This window comes from Quercus suber, unplaced genomic scaffold, assembly GCF_002906115.3.
Source record: "Quercus suber isolate HL8 unplaced genomic scaffold, Cork oak 2.0 scaffold_42, whole genome shotgun sequence".
In the NCBI taxonomy this organism is placed as follows: domain Eukaryota; kingdom Viridiplantae; phylum Streptophyta; class Magnoliopsida; order Fagales; family Fagaceae; genus Quercus; species Quercus suber.
Window position 1 is genome coordinate 1730143 of NW_027069507.1, and position 19515 is coordinate 1749657.

Below are 19515 nucleotides of genomic sequence, written 5' to 3' on the forward strand. Positions count from 1 at the left end.
TTGACTTTTTCTGACAAATTTTATTTTTTTGTCTTTTTTGCATTTTTTATTTGTTGGAGGAATCAAAGTTGATAATATCTTTTGACAATGCATGATCAGCATTGACAGTGACAAAGACGGACCGTCCCTTGAATCTGAAACTGACACCTATACCACCAGTATTCATTCGCTACTCCCTAGAAAGACCGCACATACTGCCTTTTAAGCAAAGTTAGCAAAACTACAGGGCCTAATCACTTTCAGTCAAAATCCTGAACTGGTCAAATTCCCCACGTGTCCTTCCATAATCCACTTGGCTTAAAAGCCCAGCTGGTTCCAAACTCACCCCCCACTTTTTTTAATTTTAATTTTATAATTTAATTCATAATTATCAATGGATCTTTTCATTCCCAAATGTTAAAACCGTGGGGAACAACCCCCATCCCATCCTCCACTTCACAGCCTGGATCCTTATCACACTCACTCCGTGTTGCGCACCCTGCCCCTTTCTATAATCCTAACGTATATATACAATCTCTCCCTCTTATTCTTACTTTCAACCCCACCCTTACTTATACAATAGAGCTATCTAACTAGAGTACACTGAGTGAGAAAAAAAAAAGAGCTGATAGCTAATTAAGACCCTTTTGAGAGTTGGATTTGTTTTGGACATATGGATATTTTTAAGCATTTTTCAGACTCACAGTATTTAGTGGGGTCTGATATTTGGTCATCTGAGTCAGAGAGTAGCAGTGCTCGCATGGTAAACTTGTCAGACGAGGAGGTCATGTTGGCTTCGAGAAATCCTAAGAAACGAGCTGGGAGAAAGAAGTTTAAGGAGACAAGACATCCAGTGTACCGTGGAGTTAGAAGAAGGAACTTTGGGAAATGGGTTTGTGAAGTTCGTGAGCCCAATAAGAAGTCAAGAATTTGGCTTGGGACTTTCCCTACAGCAGAAATGGCAGCACGTGCACATGATGTGGCGGCAATTGCGCTCCGAGGTAAGTCTGCATGTCTCAATTTTGCTGACTCGGCGTGGCGGCTACCCGTGCCTGTGTCGGCAGAAGCGAAGGATATTCAACGGACGGCAGCCGAGGCGGCCGAGGCATTTCGGCCCGCGGAGTCAGATGTGGTATTTGAGGATGAAGTGAGGCCAATGAGGAAAAATGCGCTGTCGCCTGCGACAACAGAGACGGAGGCGGAAGGTGTGTTTTTTATGGATGATGAGGCGGTTTTCGGCATGCCAAGGTTGCTGACAAATATGGCAGAGGGGATGTTGTTGCCTCCACCTCATTATTATGGTGAAGATAACATGGAAACCGATATTGATGTGTCATTATGGAGTCACTCAATTTGATTTTTATTAGTAATATGTTATTATAGCTTAATAGTATTGAGTGTAGTCTAGCATATAGATTATAGAATGGTTGCTTATTTGGAAGATACAGTAATTTTTATTTTCCGTGCTTATTGTTTTTTAGTAAGTGCGGTGTTATGGGGAAACTATCGAGGGGAAAAAAAAGTACTAACTAGGGAATATCATATTTGGGGCAAATGCCAGACACTAGTATGAGTCGTGTTCAATTGAAGCAGCCCCATAAAATATGGGTCAGTGTAAGTGTGCAAGTTATATTAGTGTAAGTGTGAGTGAAAGTTAGAGATGGCAAAGCAATGTTGTAAAAAGAATATATTGTAGTCCATTTGACATAATGTATGTACAATAATGGAAAAGTTAGTCTACCCATTTCGGGTAGTTACATCTATAAATCTATTTCTATTTACTACTATATTAAAAACGCAAGTGGGTAAGGCATGGTGTTTTGGTTTAGCGTAGTATTGAGTTTTGGACTCGTTAGTGGTGAGACAAAGCTCTCCCACCCACCCAAAAACTCACGCACAGAGGCAGCAAAGGGTGTCGGTGAAACGAAGATAAGGAGATAAGATGACAGAAAATCAAATGACTGGAGCTTTGAGGGATTTACCTCGCACTCTTTGTGGGTATGTTTCTCTCTCTCTCTCTCTCTCTCGATTTTGATTTTGTCCAAATCCTTCTTGCTGGTTTATTTTGCTCACAAGTCACAAGGAATTGGTGCAATATATGGGTCGTTCTCAAGGTTTCTAATCAAGCTTTAACTACTGCTTCTTGTAAGTGAGTTTGAGTTCAACACAAGGGTTTTTCATTTTAAAAACAAAAGTTTGGGACTTGGGAACTCTGATGTTGTGTATATTTGTGTGACATGTGTATACGGCAAAGTTATTAAATTATACAAAAATCAGATTGAGATTATGTCGAAGAGTTAGAGAGATGAAGCTATTTTTCCTTTGTAAAGACAGGCCAGCCCCATCACCATGAATTGGTCCCTTCCTTCAAAATCTGTCTCTGCGTGTGTTTATTTGGCTTTTCTTAATCCACTGGTCATCCTCATCATCTCCAGGTGAGTTTTTATTTTGATAATCTATGTTTGCAATCCAATTTGGCTATCTTATTCAATTCTTCTCTATTTTATATGTAGAGACGATCTTCCAGTTTGAGCTTTGATCAAAATGCAACCAGAATATATTTAAGTGAATCATGAATTTTGGGCATGTATTAACTGAAACTCAGGGTCTCAAAACATATAGAGGCTTCCATATGTTATTCAAAATCCAATTTCTATCAACAAATTCATCAGTTTTCTTGCTCTCTCTCTCTCTCTCTCTCTCTCTCTCTCATGTTTTTGCTGGTATAGTGGTTGAAAGAATGAAATAAGAATTGGTGTCCTTTGTGAAAATAGGCCAACCCCATCACCCTAAGTGTTTGACAAAATGTCTCAGTGAAATTAGAATCAATGAAGATTAAAGGCTTGGTGAAATTTTTATGTCTTTTGTGAAAATCCTCCCCATCACTCTAAGTGCTTGACAAAATGTCTCAGTGAAATTAGACTCATGGAAGATTTTAGGCTTGGTTAAAATTTTATGTCTGTTTTGTGAAAATCTACTATTGTTGTTTGGATTATTTATTGTTTCTTTTCATGCCAACACAGTGTGAGATTTGTTTTGCAGAAATGAATTTATGGTTTTTTGTTGATTATGCTTGTTTGGTTTGAATGAAGTAAAGATGACATGACACCAGTTTCTTTTATTGCTTTTATATTGACTCTCATAATTATGAGAATTTGATAGGTGCCATGTTGTGATGATTTCTGCTTATTATTCCCTCATATATCAGGTCTATTCCATATTATAAACAGCGGTTCCTCATTGTTCTCTCAAGTCCCAGCCAGATGAAGCATAAGCTTCAATTGCTCTGAATCTTGCTAATTTTTTATTGTGTTAAAGCTATTGAAGCTGCATGTTTGAGACTTATTAAGTTATGTCACAAGGTGAATATTTTATATCAATTTCTATTAGTTAGAATGTGTTTGATAATTTTAGGATACAAACAATTTTAGGTTAAATGGGTAAGCCAACTATAATTTGTTATTTTTTGTTTTCCAAATTACAAAGTTGTGATTTGTCATGTTAAATTGGTAGTTTATTTGTATGTTAATCTGCTACAACATTGCAGTGTTATTCTATCTTTCTAATTTATGAAATCAAACCCTAACCCAACATAGACTTTGTAACCAGGGAATTCTTCTTCATCTCCACTCCCATCTGAGTCACAATCTTCCCTGGTGATTTGAATCAACCATGGTTATCCCGTTCAAATTCAAGAGCTCCTCCAGTGTCAAATTGTATCTTCCAGTGCAGGTAAAAATTGAGTCAACTTTGTGCTCTCACTAATTGTAAATATGTAGGTTTTGTACATTCTCATTGCTTTGTATATCGACTTTTTGGCATGAAAATTTTAATGAAAAGAGAGCTCAAGAGCCATTATATCGAAAAGAGTTGGTTGACATTCTATATAGTGTTAATGTTATATGTTCAATCTTCTTTGAGTACTTCGTATTATTCAGTTTGGAGAGATGGTTGTAAAATAGTGTTAATGTTATATGTTATAGCAATCTAAACTGAGCATCTTGAATCCCATTTGATGTTCTTTATAAATTTAACTACCACAATGGAAATTAGGATAAGCCTACTTGCCAAAAAAACAAAAATAAATATAGAAGTTCACCTTTCTTAGCATCAATCTAGAGATTGTGTCTGTGTAATGTGTAATGGGCATTGATTTTAATGTGTGTTTGCAGCATCCTACATGTTTGACAAAATGTCTTATGTGTTATTGTGGTCATGCTTTTTTGTGTTCCCAAACGTGAGACAATGCTTGGTCTCTGCAGTAGGAATGTCACTTTGCTCAAAAGTTGGTGGGTTAGTCTACTTAAATTTTGTGCAAATGTGATTTTTACTCAAAGTTACTGGCTGAAAACTTTCTGACTTAAAATTCTAGGAGGATGCTTGGGTCGAGACTGTTAGTTCAAATGCCCTCATGTAATTTTTATTTTTGGACATAAGTGTGAAAGTGCCTTTGCCAATTGGAGTATTGGTACAATGGTGGATTTGATAATTTATTTAGCAAAACAATTATAGCTTGTGCATACTGATGTTCAAATTCGGATAGCTTTTTTTAGTGTGTGATGCTGGTTTGCCATTTTATTTTTTTGGTTGTTATGCAATAGTTAAGGACTTTTTTTTCATCGATTTTATCAATATAAAGATCATTGGACCATGGGTATGAAAATACAATTGGAATACATATAATGGTCGACTTGATTATTTATGCTGAAAAATGTTAATTGAACACATACTTATGTTAAATATTTTTGTTGTGTAATTGTTATTTTGTGATGATGTTTTGCCTTTTGGCTTATTATAAACGGTGAAGAACTTCAAAGTTAGTGTTTCAAAAATTGAAACAATAAAGCCATTTTTCTAGCATGAGTTGATAAGTAGATGTAATTTTTATTTAATTTTTCTGTACATCGCATAGTTTAGTGACTAGTCAATATAAGAAAGAAAGCTATTATATTAAATTCTATTTCAAAAAAATATTTTGACATTTTTTTTTGGCTAAAATTCAAAACTAACCCTTAGAGTTTCAATTTTTATCATTTCAGTCCTTTAAGTTTAAGTTTTGTTATTTCAGTCCTCTAAGTTTCAATTTTTGTCAACTTAGTCCTCCGTTACACTTCAGTTAAAGTCCTGCTGTTAACTAAAGTGTTTTTATTTTTTATTTTTTTTATTTTTTTTATTTTTTTTATTTCATTGAAATAGGTTAACTACTAAAAAAAAATCAAAGATTGCCATGGAAGATTCTCACACTGTGGAGGAGTTCTTGCAGGTTGCGTTTGGGTATGTGGGTTTGAATTGGAAAGATCATGTTGTGATTGACAAGAGGTATTTTAGGCCTACTGAGGTTGATAACCTTAAGGGAGATGCAAGCAGGGTTAAGAAAGTTCTTGATTGGAAGCAATGATTAGCTTGGGTCTTTCCAATTTTTGCTTCAGATTTGCAACAATGGGGTTTGGAGATGATTCTATTTAAGGGGCTCTTAGAGCTGATATAGTTTTCAATTCAGTAATTCATATCGATGGTGTTTTAAGATGTTATTGTTATCATGTTATGCATTGTTTGAATATCTGTAATTCCATTAATTTGATTCTAGCAAGTCCCATGCTTGTTCTTCTTATATTGCTTCTTGGAGTCACAATGTGGATGGGACGGATAAGATCATATTTTGTACTGGGAAGTTTGAGATCTTGCAATTTTGAAGATTGGAGCCTTTTTGGGGATGCTGGATCTGATCACTTTCAATTTGCAGGAAATTAGTTTTTTTTTTGGGTAATTATCTTATTTCATTAAAATTAAGGAAAAAAAAAATATTTCTATTAGTTAGAATGTGTTTGATAATTTTAGGATACAAACAATTTTAGGTTAAATGGGTAAGCCAACTATAATTTGTTATTTTTTGTTTTCCAAATTACAAAGTTGTGATTTGTCATGTTAAATTGGTAGTTTATTTGTATGTTAATCTGCTACAACATTGCAGTGTTATTCTATCTTTCTAATTTATGAAATCAAACCCTAACCCAACATAGACTTTGTAACCAGGGAATTCTTCTTCATCTCCACTCCCATCTGAGTCACAATCTTCCCTGGTGATTTGAATCAACCATGGTTATCCCGTTCAAATTCAAGAGCTCCTCCAGTGTCAAATTGTATCTTCCAGTGCAGGTAAAAATTGAGTCAACTTTGTGCTCTCACTAATTGTAAATATGTAGGTTTTGTACATTCTCATTGCTTTGTATATCGACTTTTTGGCATGAAAATTTTAATGAGAAGAGAGCTCAAGAGCCATTATATCTAAAAGAGTTGGTTGACATTCTATATAGTGTTAATGTTATATGTTCAATCTTCTTTGAGTACTTGGTATTATTCAGTTTGGAGAGATGGGTGTAAAATAGTGTTAATGTTATATGTTATAGCAATCTAAACTGAGCATCTTGAATCCCATTTGATGTTCTTTATAAATTTAACTACCACAATGGAAATTAGGATAAGCCTACTTGCCAAAAAAAACAAAAATAAATATAGAAGTTCACCTTTCTTAGCATCAATCTAGAGATTGTGTCTGTGTAATGTGTAATGGGCATTGATTTTAATGTGTGTTTGCAGCATCCTACATGTTTGACAAAATGTCTTATGTGTTATTGTGGTCATGCTTTTTTGTGTTCCTAAACGTGAGATAATGCTTGGTCTCTGCAGTAGGAATGTCACTTTGCTCAAAAGTTGGTGGGTTAGTCTACTTAAATTTTGTGCAAATGTGATTTTTACTCAAAGGGTCCGTTTGGATAGCACTTATTGTTGTTGAAAGTTGCTAAAAACTGATTGTTGCTGAAAACACTGTAGCAAAATAATTTTTAAATGTGTGAATAGTATTGTGGGACCCACTTTTAATATTAAATATTGTGTGAACAGTGCATGAACAGTGCGTGAACAGTGAATTTTGTCCCCAAAGTCAACAGTTGCGGCAGGAAAAAAAGAAAAAAAAAAATGGAGAAAACGCAGAAAGGAAACGTGCCGTGCCTCTGTATCCAAACCCTCACAAAGTTACTGGCTGAAAACTTTCTCACTTAAAATTCTAGGAGGATGCTTGGGTCAAGACTGTTAGTTCAAATGCCCTCATGTAATTTTTATTTTTGGACATAAGTGTGAAAGTGCCTTTGCCAATTGGAGTATTGGTACAATGGTGGATTTGATAATTTATTTAGCAAAACAATTATAGCTTGTGCATACTGATGTTCAAATTCAGATAGCTTTTTTTAGTGTGTGATGCTGGTTTGCCATTTTATTTTTTTGGTTGTTATGCAATAGTTAAGGACTTTTTTTTTCATCGATTTTATCAATATAAAGATCATTGGACCATGGGTATGAAAATACAATTGGAATACATATAATGGTCGACTTGATTATTTATGCTGAAAAATGTTAATTGAACACATACTTATGTTAAATATTTTTGTTGTGTAATTGTTATTTTGTGATGATGTTTTGCCTTTTGGCTTATTATAAACGATGAAGAACTTCAAAGTTAGTGCTTCAAAAACTGAAACAGTAAAGCCATTTTTCTAGCATGAGTTGATAAGTAGATGTAATTTTTATTTAATTTTTCTGTGTATCGCATAGTTTAGTGACTAGTCAATATAAGAAAGAAAGCTATTATATTAAATTCTATTTTAAAATTTTTTTTTGACATTTTTTTTTGGCTAAAATCCAAAATTGACTCTTAGAGTTTCAATTTTTATCATTTTAGTCCTTTAAGTTTAAGTTTTGTTATTTCAGTCCTCTAAGTTTCAAATTTTGTCAACTTAGTCCTCCGTTACCCTTCAGTTAAAGTCCTGCTGTTAACTAAAGTGTTTTTATTTTTTTATTTCTTAATTTCACTGAAATACGTTAACTACCAAAAAAAATAAATAAATAAAATAAAATCAAAGATTGCCATGGAAGATTCTCACACTGTGGAGGAGTTCTTGCAGGTTGCGTTTGGGTACGTGGGTTTGAATTGGAAAGATCATGTTGTGATTGACAAGAGGTATTTTAGGCCTACTGAGGTTGATAACCTTAAGGGAGATGCAAGCAGGGTTAAGAAAGTTCTTGATTGGAAGCCATGATTAGCTTGGGTCTTTCCAATTTTTGCTTCAATCTGCAACAACGGGGTTTGGAAATGATTCTATTTAAGGGGCTCTTAGAGCTGATATAGTTTTCAATTCAGTAATTCATATCGATGGTGTTTTAAGATGTTATTGTTATCATGTTATGCATTGTTTGAACATCTGTAATTCCATTAATTTGATTCTAGCAAGTCCCATGCTTGTTCTTCTTATATTGCTTCTTGGAGTCACAATGTGGATGGGATGGATGAGATCATATTTTGTACTGGGAAGTTTGAGATCTTGCAATTTTGAAGATTGGAGCCTTTTTGGGGATGCTGGATCTGATCACTTTCAATTTGCAGGAAATTAGTTTTTTTTTTGGGTAATTATCTTATTTCATTAAAATTAAGGAAAAAAAAAAAAAAAAACTTGGAAAGTTAACGACAGGACTTAACTGAAGGGTAACAGATGATTGAATTGACAAAATTTGAAATTTAGAGGACTAAAATGACAAAAGTTGAAACTTAGAAGATCAGTTTTGAATTATAGCCTTTATTTATTTATTTATTATATATTCTTTCTTCCAACGTTTCAAGAAATAAAATTTTAAAACCAAACATTTTTGTCTTGTGAACAGGTTCAGCTGAAGAGGTAAGTCATTGATCACAAGAAGATCACAGGCCCGAGAAACACCCATTTTGTTGAGAGAGAGGGAGAAAAATTATAGATTCTTTCTGTAATAAATGGAGAGAGAATAGGTCTTGTACATCCTGAACCCAGATTCTAGGCAAGTTGGCAATATCCCAACCATATTTCATTTTTCCTTACGAATTGAGCTAGAATTATACAAAGAAATTGAACTGAACCATGCACTGATTGTAACAAAATGTATATACAATGCAGTGTACTGGACTAATAAATACCTAATCAAAAGGTTTAGAATCCAGAATCTACTGTTATAGGTATACCTTGATTAGAGGTAATACAAATTTAGTTTGGTAGATGCTTATGAATAAGTTTACTCTAACAGCCATACGCAAAATTAACGAGTTACTCATACACAATATACATAAGCCAACGAATTTTGCCTTATTTCTTTTTCACATTTGCTTTTGTTTTAAAATTTTTTTGGCCAATGTAGAATTTTGCCTTTATTTGATACTAAATACAACAGCAACAAACCTTTTCTTTGATAATCTTTTGTTTAATGTTTGGGTAAATTATGTGTTTAGTCCTTAGCGTTTGCCATATGTGTCAAAATGGTCCTTAGCTTTTCAAATATGTTAGTTTGGCCCCTAATATTTTGATATTGTGTCAAAATAGTCATTATTGTTAAGTGGTGGATGGACAAGCTGATGTGAATAATGTGATATAAAAATATTTATTTTTTACGCCACCTAAGCAATCACATAGTCAGTTTATTTCAGACAAATTTGAAATTTTCTTCTCTCATTGTCTTTACCTTTGCTTTCTCAGGATCCAAATGGGGTTAAAAAACCAAATTTCAAAATTCAATTTCCTTCATTTGTCCCACATTTTCCCAGTAACCAAACAAGAAAAAGGGGAAAAAAAAAACTCTTCCTTTGATCGGCTGAATACAAAAATAAAATTCCAAATAAGGTACACAGCCAACCCTAAATTCCTTGCTATTCCAAACCACCACAAATTGCTTCAATTAATTTACCTGCATGCAAAACTGAACAAAGGTCGAGAACTGGAACAAGGACTAGCATGAGCACGAGCTTCGATTTGAAGCGTCGCAGCGTCTAAGTGCAATTTCTTTGCAACATTCCTCAGCGCTGATGATTACGTCCTCCAAAAATGCTCGGCATCCATCTAATTTATTCGATGCTTTTACTCTTTGCTATTTCGTTTTGAGAGAGAGAGACAGAGAGCACTAAAGGGGAGTGGGGTTTGATATTTTATTTGGGGAAGAAAAAGATTGACTGTTGACGTTATGAGTGGCTTTAGGAATAGGATTCTTTTTGTTAGATACCAAATAAGGGGAGAAATACAGAGTTTATCATAGATGCAATCATGCAAAATAGCTGGATTAACCCAGCTTTGGTGTATTGGCATTCTAGTTGTCAAATTAGCTGCAGTCCATACCCAGTGAAGAACAACTTTGGGGACTAATAACAGATTAGAGATCAGTCCATTTTGGTACAAAATTTTTAGATCAGCAACCATAGTCTTCTCTTGCCAACCTGGGTTCTTCTTCTTGTTGATGACTAGCACTAGATTCCTACTGTTAAATAAAGCAAAATCCGATGATACCCATGACTTCTGGCTTTGATAGCTGCCTCCACCAAAGCCTTCTGTACAGCCCCATAAGTTGAAATTGCTGCGCTGCTAGCTACACCACAAAACATGCAACTCCCTGTAAATTCTTAGCTTCATATGCCCACGCACTCCTTCTTGCTTTCCTCCTCCTAACCCCTGCAATCTTGATGATCAGTTGCCATTGTCCTGCAGCTGTGTTGAGTTTTGGTTCTGTTCTTCTGCACTTGCTGTTTGAAACTGATTGACTGGAAAAAGGCTTCTTTGTACCTGCAAGACAGATTTTGGGCAGTTAGAACTACTTCCATGGGATTTGGCTATTTTCCTTCATGGATCACCATGTTTCAGTGAGTCCATATGGTCCATAGAGTGGTGAAGATGGCCTGCATATATCCCATAGAATCAGCCTCTCTTATATTGTGTGAAACTAGCATATTCTCTATCCATTGCTGCACTGTGGTATTAAGTAAGTCAGTTCTATGGACAGCTAGGAGAGAACCATGAAGGGACTAAAACACTAAACAGACGGACCTGCAATCTAATGAGTGTTACAGAAACCTTTGAATGGCAAAGCACCAAAGCTTTTCATGAACTCTAAAACAAGGTAGTTAAAAACTTGTAACCCAATTCTAAATATCAAATCTATATGTTAATGACATAGAGATTAGAGAGTCCTTGCAGATCTCACAAAAATCAATAAACCATCTCCATGCGAAGCTAGAGGCCAGAAAACTTCGCCATAATTCCATATAATCGGTACCATACCACTTTTCAGTTTGAATTTTTGAGTTTTAAATTCTGGGATTTTAAGTTTTGTTTGGTTCCCAAGAAAGCAAAACAAAAGAAAATAAAATAAAGAAAGGAAAAAAAAAAATCAAATTTTAGTCTGAAACTAATTTCAAATATTTATTTTATTTTTTGAACTAAAGACATGTAGCACAGCTTAGCCCATGTGGCTGCTTAGGTGGCATCAAGATAAATATTATAAAATTATTGTTAATTACGTCAATTTTTTTCATCTACCATTTAATGACAGTGATTATTTTGACACAATATTAAAAGGTTAGAAATTAAAATGACACATTTACAATGTTCGGGACCAGTTTTGATACATAGGGCAAACGTTAGGGACTAAACGCGTAATTTACTTTTAATGTTTTGAAGTGTTTCATGCCTTTTTCCATAAAAAGTGTTTAAAATTATTTCCTTAAACAAATGCTTTTAGAGTATTCGATAACAAAATTCATATAAATAAATGAAAATATAAAATAAAAAAGATGCCAAATAAAGAAATTCGACTAAAAGTAAACTAAAAGTAAGAATATATCTAATGCCAAATAAAGAAATTCGACTAAAAGTAAGAATATATTTAATTTATAAATAAAGAGAGAGAATGACTAGAAATAAATTTTATTTTTAGAGGAAGTTTTAACTTATGACGTCAATTTTTTATAATAACTCTTTATCATCAGATTAATATACTAATCGGCTTTAGATGTAGGCGAGGAACGAACCTCAAATTTTTTATTCAACTATAAAAAATTTTACCAATTAAATTAACTAGAATCCACTAAAAATAATTGGATCAAATTTAAAAGAGAAATTAACACGCTAATTAAAAAATAACTAAATTCAAATGGAGAGAAAGAAGAGACAAGGAATATGAAGTCAAATAAAGTTGCAAAGTAGTCAAGAAGATGGGCGACTATCCTCGTACTGGTACAACAATTGATATTATCTTCTTGACCATGCATCATCAGCAGTGACAGTGAATTTGACACCTGTACTATACAATCAATATTTTGATTTCGCTAGAGAGAGTGGAAAGACCCACGCACCACACAATACTATTTTTTAACTTTTAGCGTAGTAGTAGCAATAACATGGAAATCCTGAACAAAGTCAAATTCTCCACGTGTCAGCCATACAAAAGTCCACAATCCACTTGGCTCAAAATAAAATACCCTGCTGATACCAATCCTACAAATATCTTCCCATTTCCAAATTGTTGAAAGCGTGAGTGAGGAACAACACTTCACAGCCTGGCTACTTATTGTCACGCTCCATGTTCCTTCCTTTATGCTTCGTCTATATATATCCCCAACTCTCACTCCTCATTCCTTCAACAAACAAAAACACAAACACAAACACCACTTACTTATCTTCTATTACTCACTCTTCTTACTCCTTCAACAAACACAAACACCACTTACTACTGTATTTTTTAGTGTATTTCATTGATATAAATTAGGCCATTTTGCGATTTAGCTTTATTTTAGACATGGATATTGTTGAGGTACAAAATAATTAAATAGCCACAAAATAGGCCCAAAAAGAAAAGAGGTGAAAAAAGACCTTGGGCCCATTTCACAAAAAAAGAGAAAGGATGGGCTCTCACAATAAAAGAAGGGAAGGGGAAAAGAAAGAAAAAGAAGGGAGCCCAGAAGACTTGATTCAGAGGTCCACAAAGAAAAGGGCCCAAGAAAAACAGATAAAGCAAACAGCAACCAAGCCCAGAAGGGAGACTTGGGTCGGGACGCCCAGAAGCAATACCAGAGCCAGAGGATCCCCGGACGCATGAGGAGAAGTTGAAGCAGACTTGATGAGAAAAAAAAAGACAAAAGGCACGCTGGGAGACTCTCATTCGAAGAAAGACAAAAAAAGATAAAAATGCAGGAGATTTGGTCCCAACCATTTGAAGAAAAAAGACAAAGAAAGTACAACTGGGAAAGCTGGGAAAGCTGGAGCAAGAAAAGCCAAACACCTCAGGTCAACCAAGGGGAAATCCGGAAATGGGAAGCTTGCTGGGAAACTTTCATCCTGTCGCAGCAAAAAGAGAAGAGCTATAAGAAAAAAGGAAACGACATGTCCCTGGGACAACCAGGCGCTGAACCAACTTCAAAGGGCAAAAAGGAAAATTGGTAGTACCCCCAGGAGCCCGCCACTGTGCTATAAAAAGGGGGAAAGGAAGAGATAGAATTCAATTTTTTGGAGAAGCATAGACCATTCATTAAGACACTGAGGGTTATTTTTCTAAAAGTCCCGAAAGATATAAGAAATACTCTGTAAAACAAAAGGGAAAACAGAGGAACTTGTTTTCCCGGGATCCCCGAAACAGCCACTACATTACACGCTCGGATTCAACGGATTCAAACTTTGCAAGTCTTTGAAGCTTGAATGGCTATCAAAGTCTGTAATTTTTGAACTCACTTGAACCTTGCACCATGTTGTAGTGAGCTTTGTAATCACAGTTTTAAAAAAGAACAAAAAAACTAATAAAACATACCTCATCAGTCGGAGGATCCCTAACATGTTCTTCGCATTTTATTTCACTTATTATGCATTTCCTTTACTGCTAAATGTTGTTCAATACAAATACTCTTTTTTAGTTTGTTTGTAATTGTAGGAAGCTTGTTTCTGTGCACAAATCTATTCCTAAATCAGCCTGTTAGCTGCGGGGAATTGATCCCAGTCCACCAAGTACCCCTCACACGGCCCAGGATCCTCGGGCCATAGTGCTAAAAAAAAAAGCACTCTCACAGATATTTTTAAGCATTTCTTGTACCCACAATATCTAGTGGGGTATGATATTTGGTCATCTGAGTCAGAGAGTGACAGTGCTCGCATGATAAAGTTGTCGAACGAAAAGGTTATGTTGGCTTCCAAGAATCCTAAGAAACGAGCTGGAAGAAAAAAGTTCAAGGAGACAAGACACCCAGTATACCGTGGGGTGAGGAGGAAAAACTCAAGGAAATGGGTTTGTGAAGTGCGTGAGCCCAATAAGAAGTCAAGGATTTGGCTTGGGACTTTCCCCACTGCTGAAATGGCAGCACGTGCACATGACGTGGCAGCCACGGCCCTTCGCGGCCGCTCTGCATGTCTTAATTTTGCCGATTCAACGTGGAGGTTGCCGATGCCAGCATCAGCAGAGGCAAAGGATATTCAGCGGGCTGCAGTCAAGGTGGCCGAGATGTTTAGGCCGACAGAGCCAGACAAGGTATTCGGGGATGAATTGAGGCTAATGGGGAAAAATGCGGTGTCGGTCTTAACTACAGCAGAAGCGACGGAGAAGGAGGTGAAAGGTGTGTTTTTTATCGATGAGGAGGCGGTTTTTGGCATGCCAAGGTTGTTGGCAAATATGGCAGAAGGGATGTTGTTGCCTCCACCTCATTATTATGGTGGAGATGACATGGAAACTGATATTGACATGTCATTATGGAGTTACTCAATTTGATTGTTTGAGTTTACTTTAGCATATAGATTATAGAAGAGTCTAAATTTGATAAGGACGTGATGTAAATCATATCTTACCACATTATTTTTTTTTTTTACTTAAAACTCAATACATGTTACTGCAAACAATAACAATCTATTATATCATATTTCACAAATCAAATAGGATATTAAATGGGTTGTTATAATGTGAAAATTATATTCATTTTTTTGTAAACGATGACATGACATTCTCTTATTGGTGAATGTAAACCAATGATTTACAAGCCATCCTTATGGAATTTAAATTGATTATAGAATGGTTGCTTATTAGGAAGAGAATTTTTATTTTCCGTGCTTATTGTTTTTGATTAAGTGCGGTGTGTAGGGAAATTATTTGAGGGGGAAAAGGTACTACTATGGAAATCATATTTGGGGCAAATGCCATGCACAAGTATGAGTAGCGTTGAATTGAAGGATGCAGCGTTAGTTTGTAAACTATATATGCTGGATGTGAGTATAATTTGGAGATGGCAAAGCCATATTGTACCACCAAAAAAAAAAAAAAAAAAAAAATTTAGAGTCCGTTTTCCATAATATATTATGATGGAAAATTTAGTCTACCCATTTCGGGTATTTACATAAATATTAGAAAGAAAGCTATTCTATTCTAAATTCTATTTCAAACATTTTTCCATCATCCTTTTTTTTAATTCTTTCCTCCAACGGTCCAAGAAATAAAAAACATAAAACCAAATATTTTTGTCTTGCAAACAAGTTCAGCTGAAGGGGCAAGTCATCAAGCACAAGAATCCCACAAAACACCCAATTCGTTGAGACAGAGGAAGAAAATGTATAGATTCTTGTTGTAATAAATAGGGAGAGAAGAGGTGTATCAAGGAAAAGGGGAAGTAAAAAAAAAAAAATCAAAGCTCAAATTTGAGCTCAACCGAGATAATGAACAAAAAATGCTCACCTTTTAGTAAAGGATGGAGGAGACTGGAGAAGCACCAGTGTCAAGTTCAAGGCTAGATTAAGCAAAGATTTGAAAATAAAAATAAAAATGGAATTTGGAGAGAGTACAAAAAACTGAGAGAGGAGTTAGAGTGAAATAAAAGAAGTTGATCGGTGGTGAAAGGTTGATTTGAGAGTGGAGAGAGACGAGAGGGTGAAAGAAAGAGCTAAGAAAGAAGAGAGAGATTGACAAAAGAAGTAAAAAAGGAGAGTGAGAAATCTAATAAAAAATAAGTTTTAATTTTAGCATTCTAGTTCCAGCCTTCTACCATATGCTACAATTTTTTTAAGCATTTGATACATTCAATTTGTTTTTTTTTTTTAGTGATTTGTGTGCTAAATGCTAAAAATTTAGCATTTAACACATCTGTTGCTAGTGTTCTTACAACTTATTTTACAATTCGTTCAACTGTCAAGTTGAGTAGAGCAAAATTACTTTTATAGTTTTATATGGCCTTACCACTAATATCATGTTAGTTCGACACTAATTACAACGTATCAACTCAGTAATTAAGAAAACAGCAATGTTATGATGATAATATTTTTTAAATAATTTCATAACCAATCTTAAGTAATAAATTATTACTAGTGAATAAAAAAGTAAAGTTAATAATGGTCTCAAATAATAACCAGCGATGCGAAACTTGTGAAAAAGTTACGCATGTAACATTACTCTTAACCTACCTAGATTATTGATTCAAATGATATACACGAATGAGAGCAATTAATCTAGAAACATATAATTTTCAAAATACTTTTCACCAACTTTTAACCTACCAGTTTTTTAAGATCATAATCAATTTTACACTTATTTCACAATTATTTTAATGTAGCTGATGGTGACCACAACTCGTCCATTGCAACCATAAAACTAGGACTGATACTGGGTCGGGTCGGGTTGGGTTTACTGTGACCCAAAACCCGACCCGACAGAAATCGGGTCTCACTGTCTGAAAACCGACCCGAAAAATCGGGTCGGTAATTGGGTCGATTTTCCGGGTCTCGGGTCGGGTCCTGGTTTGCTTTCTTCTTCTTCTTTGTTCTTTAATATTTTCCAACCTTTTCGCCGAGTATGAATGAGTGAATGTTTCCCAATTATCAGATTAGTTACACTCATTGTGCCTTAGAAGCCACGTAGAAAACAAGTAGTTTTTGGAGCCTTCTAAAGCCACTACCATTTTCATCCTAGTGATAACTGGGGGAATAACATGAAAGTGAAGTGGCTGGAGTCTTTCTAATAGCAAAAGAAGACCCCTATAGATCATTACATCACGCCACTTGGGCTAAAGTTTTTTCTTTCCCAATAAGCATTGAAAAACTCTATGTACAACTAAAGTAATTACAAAAGAGCTTCCATTTCCAAACTCCAAGTGAAAGTTGCTCCAATATTTTCCACCTACAGCACCAAGGGGGAAAAATCAATAATAAACAAGTCATTTAATAGAAGTCAAATTTAATAGAAGAAATTACATTTCTGACTTTTTTTTAGATGACTAATTTTTACAAAGCTTCAAGGATGAGAGCTTTAAGTTCCAATATTACGATCCTTTTGCTTTAGATTTAACTAAATGACTATTCAAAATTACGATCAATTGTCATGCAACTATGAATAACAAGATTATGTTATCAATGCTAAAAATCTAATTTGACCATTCCTCATATAACGCAATGATCCTACATTACCATCAAAATATAGACAACACAAAAGAATAAATTAATATAACTGCCACTTACAACTAAAAATGCTAGAACCCTGCACCAAACTAAAACTGTATAGATCCTTTTGCTCTTCAAAATAAACGGATGGAAAGTCCACTGCAACAGAACATTCACATTATTAGGATTTCTTTTTTTTTTTGGAAAACTTAATAAAAGTGATCCTGCACAATTGAAACTGAAAGGGAAAAAAACCTTAGTGAAAGAAGATATGGCATACTATATCTTTATCATTCAACATTCTATATCTTTATCAAATGAATATGAACTTTCATATTGAGCAAAAGGACAAACCAGCCCCATGTTCATTCTTTGTACAGGAAGAGGTAACTAAAGTAAATGATTAGGAAATCAGGCCAATTTACAAAAACAAATATAAAATACATTTAGGATTTTCAAGACTAAGCACACAAGTAATCACTACAATTGCTTTCCTTCCCCCAAACTTTCTCTAGAAAAGGAAAAACAGAATGCCAACACCAAACCACAAATACAATATTCAAGTTTTCACCATATTCCAGTTTCTGCTATAAAAAGCAGGGTGATTTCCACAAAGCCATCAATCACAATCTGATCTCAAATCCTCTTAACTTTCAGTCTGATATCAAATCAAAGCAACAATTTTAAAATAACAAAATTTTAAGTTTCAAACACAATCAATCCAAAACCCAGCTAAAATGACACAAAAATCTCAATTTTCCACAAAGCCATCAATCACAATCTGATCTCAAATCCTCTTAACTTTCAGTCTGATATCAAATCAAAGCAACAATTTTAAAATAACAAAATTTTAAGTTTCAAACACAATCAATCCAAAACCCAGCTAAAATGACACAAAAATCTCAATAACTAAAATCCCAGATCACAATAAAAAGTAAAACCAGTACCCATCAAGATTAAACCAAAATTTAGAGTTGGGTTTTAAATATTTCTCGAAACCCACCTCAAATTATGCAACAAAGTCGGTGACTAACATTTCCAAATAGAAAGTGACAATGTTGTATTCCCAAAATAGTAAAAATAAAGACAATCCAAACCATTTTAAAAAAAAACACAAAATGAAAGCACATCAAGTTTAATCCAAACCTATTTTAACAACCTCGTATGCTAAAATCATAAATAAATAAGAAAATGGAGCAAAACCCATATCATAACAATACCTTGGCAACTTTGATTTCAACCTCAAGCTCGTGAAAGCGGTTGTTTAATCTTCCAAACTTGTTAATGTTCTGCGGGTCCTCCCAAGTCACCTCTGTCTCAGATCCTCCACCCTTTGTAAATCAACAATTTTAAATCAAATTCAGACCCACAGGGGCCACAGCACAACACAACAAACACGATAAAATGGATAGAATATATGAAGAAAAAAAAATGAGTGAAGAGAGAGTAAACCCAGAAAGCAAATAAAAAAAACAAAATTTTGAAACTTGAAGGCTTTAGCCACAAAGCCACAAACTTGAAGACTTACACAGAGAATAGAGGTGGAAAGCTGAGGGAGGCGGAGAGAGAACTAGGACAGAGTAGGGATTTTTTCCAAAAAACACAATCGGGTTGAAGTAGTGTATTTAAATGACCCAATGCCGACCCGACACCGACCCGAACCCGAAATTAACCCAAAATTTTGACCCGAAACCCGACCCGAATATTCTCAGACCCGACCAAAACCTATTGGGCCGGGTCGGGTCGGGCCGGGTTTTCGGGTGGGCTGGGTCCTTACTCAGTCCTACATTGAACACGTGAGCATGTTTATTGATACTCTTGGCCCTTATACAGCAGACGAGGACTTATGTCTTCGAGAGTTTTCCAAATCACTATGTGACTGGTCAAACACTTGGTACATCAGCCTAAAGCTAGGATCCATCCCAATCTGGGATGACATGGTGGTGCACTAAATACTTCTATGGAGAAGAAACAGTAACGCTTGCAACCCTGCAAGCAACCAAGCAAAGAAATGATGAGGATTTAATGGAATATATTAAAAGGTTCAGAGACATAGCACTAGATTGCTATGATCATTGTGAAGAAAGAACATTGGTGGAAATGTGTATGACAAATATGATCAGGGAGTACAGGGCAGTCTTGGAAAACTTAGAAATCTCCTAGTTTGCGCAGTTGTTGCAGAAAGCCAAGAAGACTGTCCAGTCGATGAAGCCAAGTTCCGACAAAAGAAATGTTCCACAGGTTATAGCAGTATCCACTAGTGAACGAATAAGGAAAACTGATGGAAGGGAATACGATA

At 35.1% G+C, this 19515-nt stretch overlaps 2 protein-coding genes, 3 long non-coding RNA genes and 1 other non-coding gene across 6 annotated transcripts; 4 read left to right on the plus strand and 2 right to left on the minus strand.

Annotated features, from left to right (window-relative positions):
• Positions 1-368: 368 nt before the first annotated feature.
• LOC136066651 (dehydration-responsive element-binding protein 1B-like) lies at positions 369-1746 on the plus strand. Its single transcript, XM_065771334.1, has one exon. The coding sequence runs from the start codon at positions 653-655 to the stop codon at positions 1334-1336; it is 684 nt and encodes a 227-aa protein (XP_065627406.1). The 5' UTR covers positions 369-652; the 3' UTR covers positions 1337-1746.
• Positions 1747-1983: 237 nt separating this feature from the next.
• Positions 1984-5590, plus strand: LOC112027778 (uncharacterized). Its single transcript, XR_010628160.1, has 3 exons — positions 1984-2414; positions 3576-3711; positions 5243-5590. It is a non-coding gene; the product is annotated as an uncharacterized LOC112027778 (transcript).
• Positions 5591-5791: 201 nt separating this feature from the next.
• LOC136066652 (uncharacterized) lies at positions 5792-7234 on the plus strand. The gene is made up of 2 exons (XR_010628161.1): positions 5792-6135; positions 6880-7234. It is a non-coding gene; the product is annotated as an uncharacterized LOC136066652 (long non-coding RNA).
• A 2374-nt stretch (positions 7235-9608) lies between these two features.
• On the minus strand, positions 9609-11200 carry LOC136066653 (uncharacterized). The gene is made up of 2 exons (XR_010628162.1): positions 10866-11200; positions 9609-10604 (listed from the first exon to the last, which is right to left on the minus strand). It is a non-coding gene; the product is annotated as an uncharacterized LOC136066653 (long non-coding RNA).
• A 2674-nt stretch (positions 11201-13874) lies between these two features.
• On the plus strand, positions 13875-14742 carry LOC112027795 (dehydration-responsive element-binding protein 1B). The gene has a single exon (XM_024060445.2). The coding sequence runs from the start codon at positions 13960-13962 to the stop codon at positions 14566-14568; it is 609 nt and encodes a 202-aa protein (XP_023916213.2). The 5' UTR covers positions 13875-13959; the 3' UTR covers positions 14569-14742.
• A 1964-nt stretch (positions 14743-16706) lies between these two features.
• On the minus strand, positions 16707-18836 carry LOC112011686 (uncharacterized). Its single transcript, XR_010628163.1, has 4 exons — positions 18745-18836; positions 18437-18547; positions 17295-17375; positions 16707-16956 (listed from the first exon to the last, which is right to left on the minus strand). It is a non-coding gene; the product is annotated as an uncharacterized LOC112011686 (long non-coding RNA).
• Positions 18837-19515: the final 679 nt, after the last annotated feature.

Excerpts from the sequence above, each read along its gene's own strand:
- LOC136066651 (XM_065771334.1), top strand. The coding sequence starts at position 653 with ATGGATATTTTTAAGCATTTTTCAGACTCACAGTATTTAGTGGGGTCT.
- LOC112027795 (XM_024060445.2), top strand. The coding sequence starts at position 13,960 with ATGATAAAGTTGTCGAACGAAAAGGTTATGTTGGCTTCCAAGAATCCT.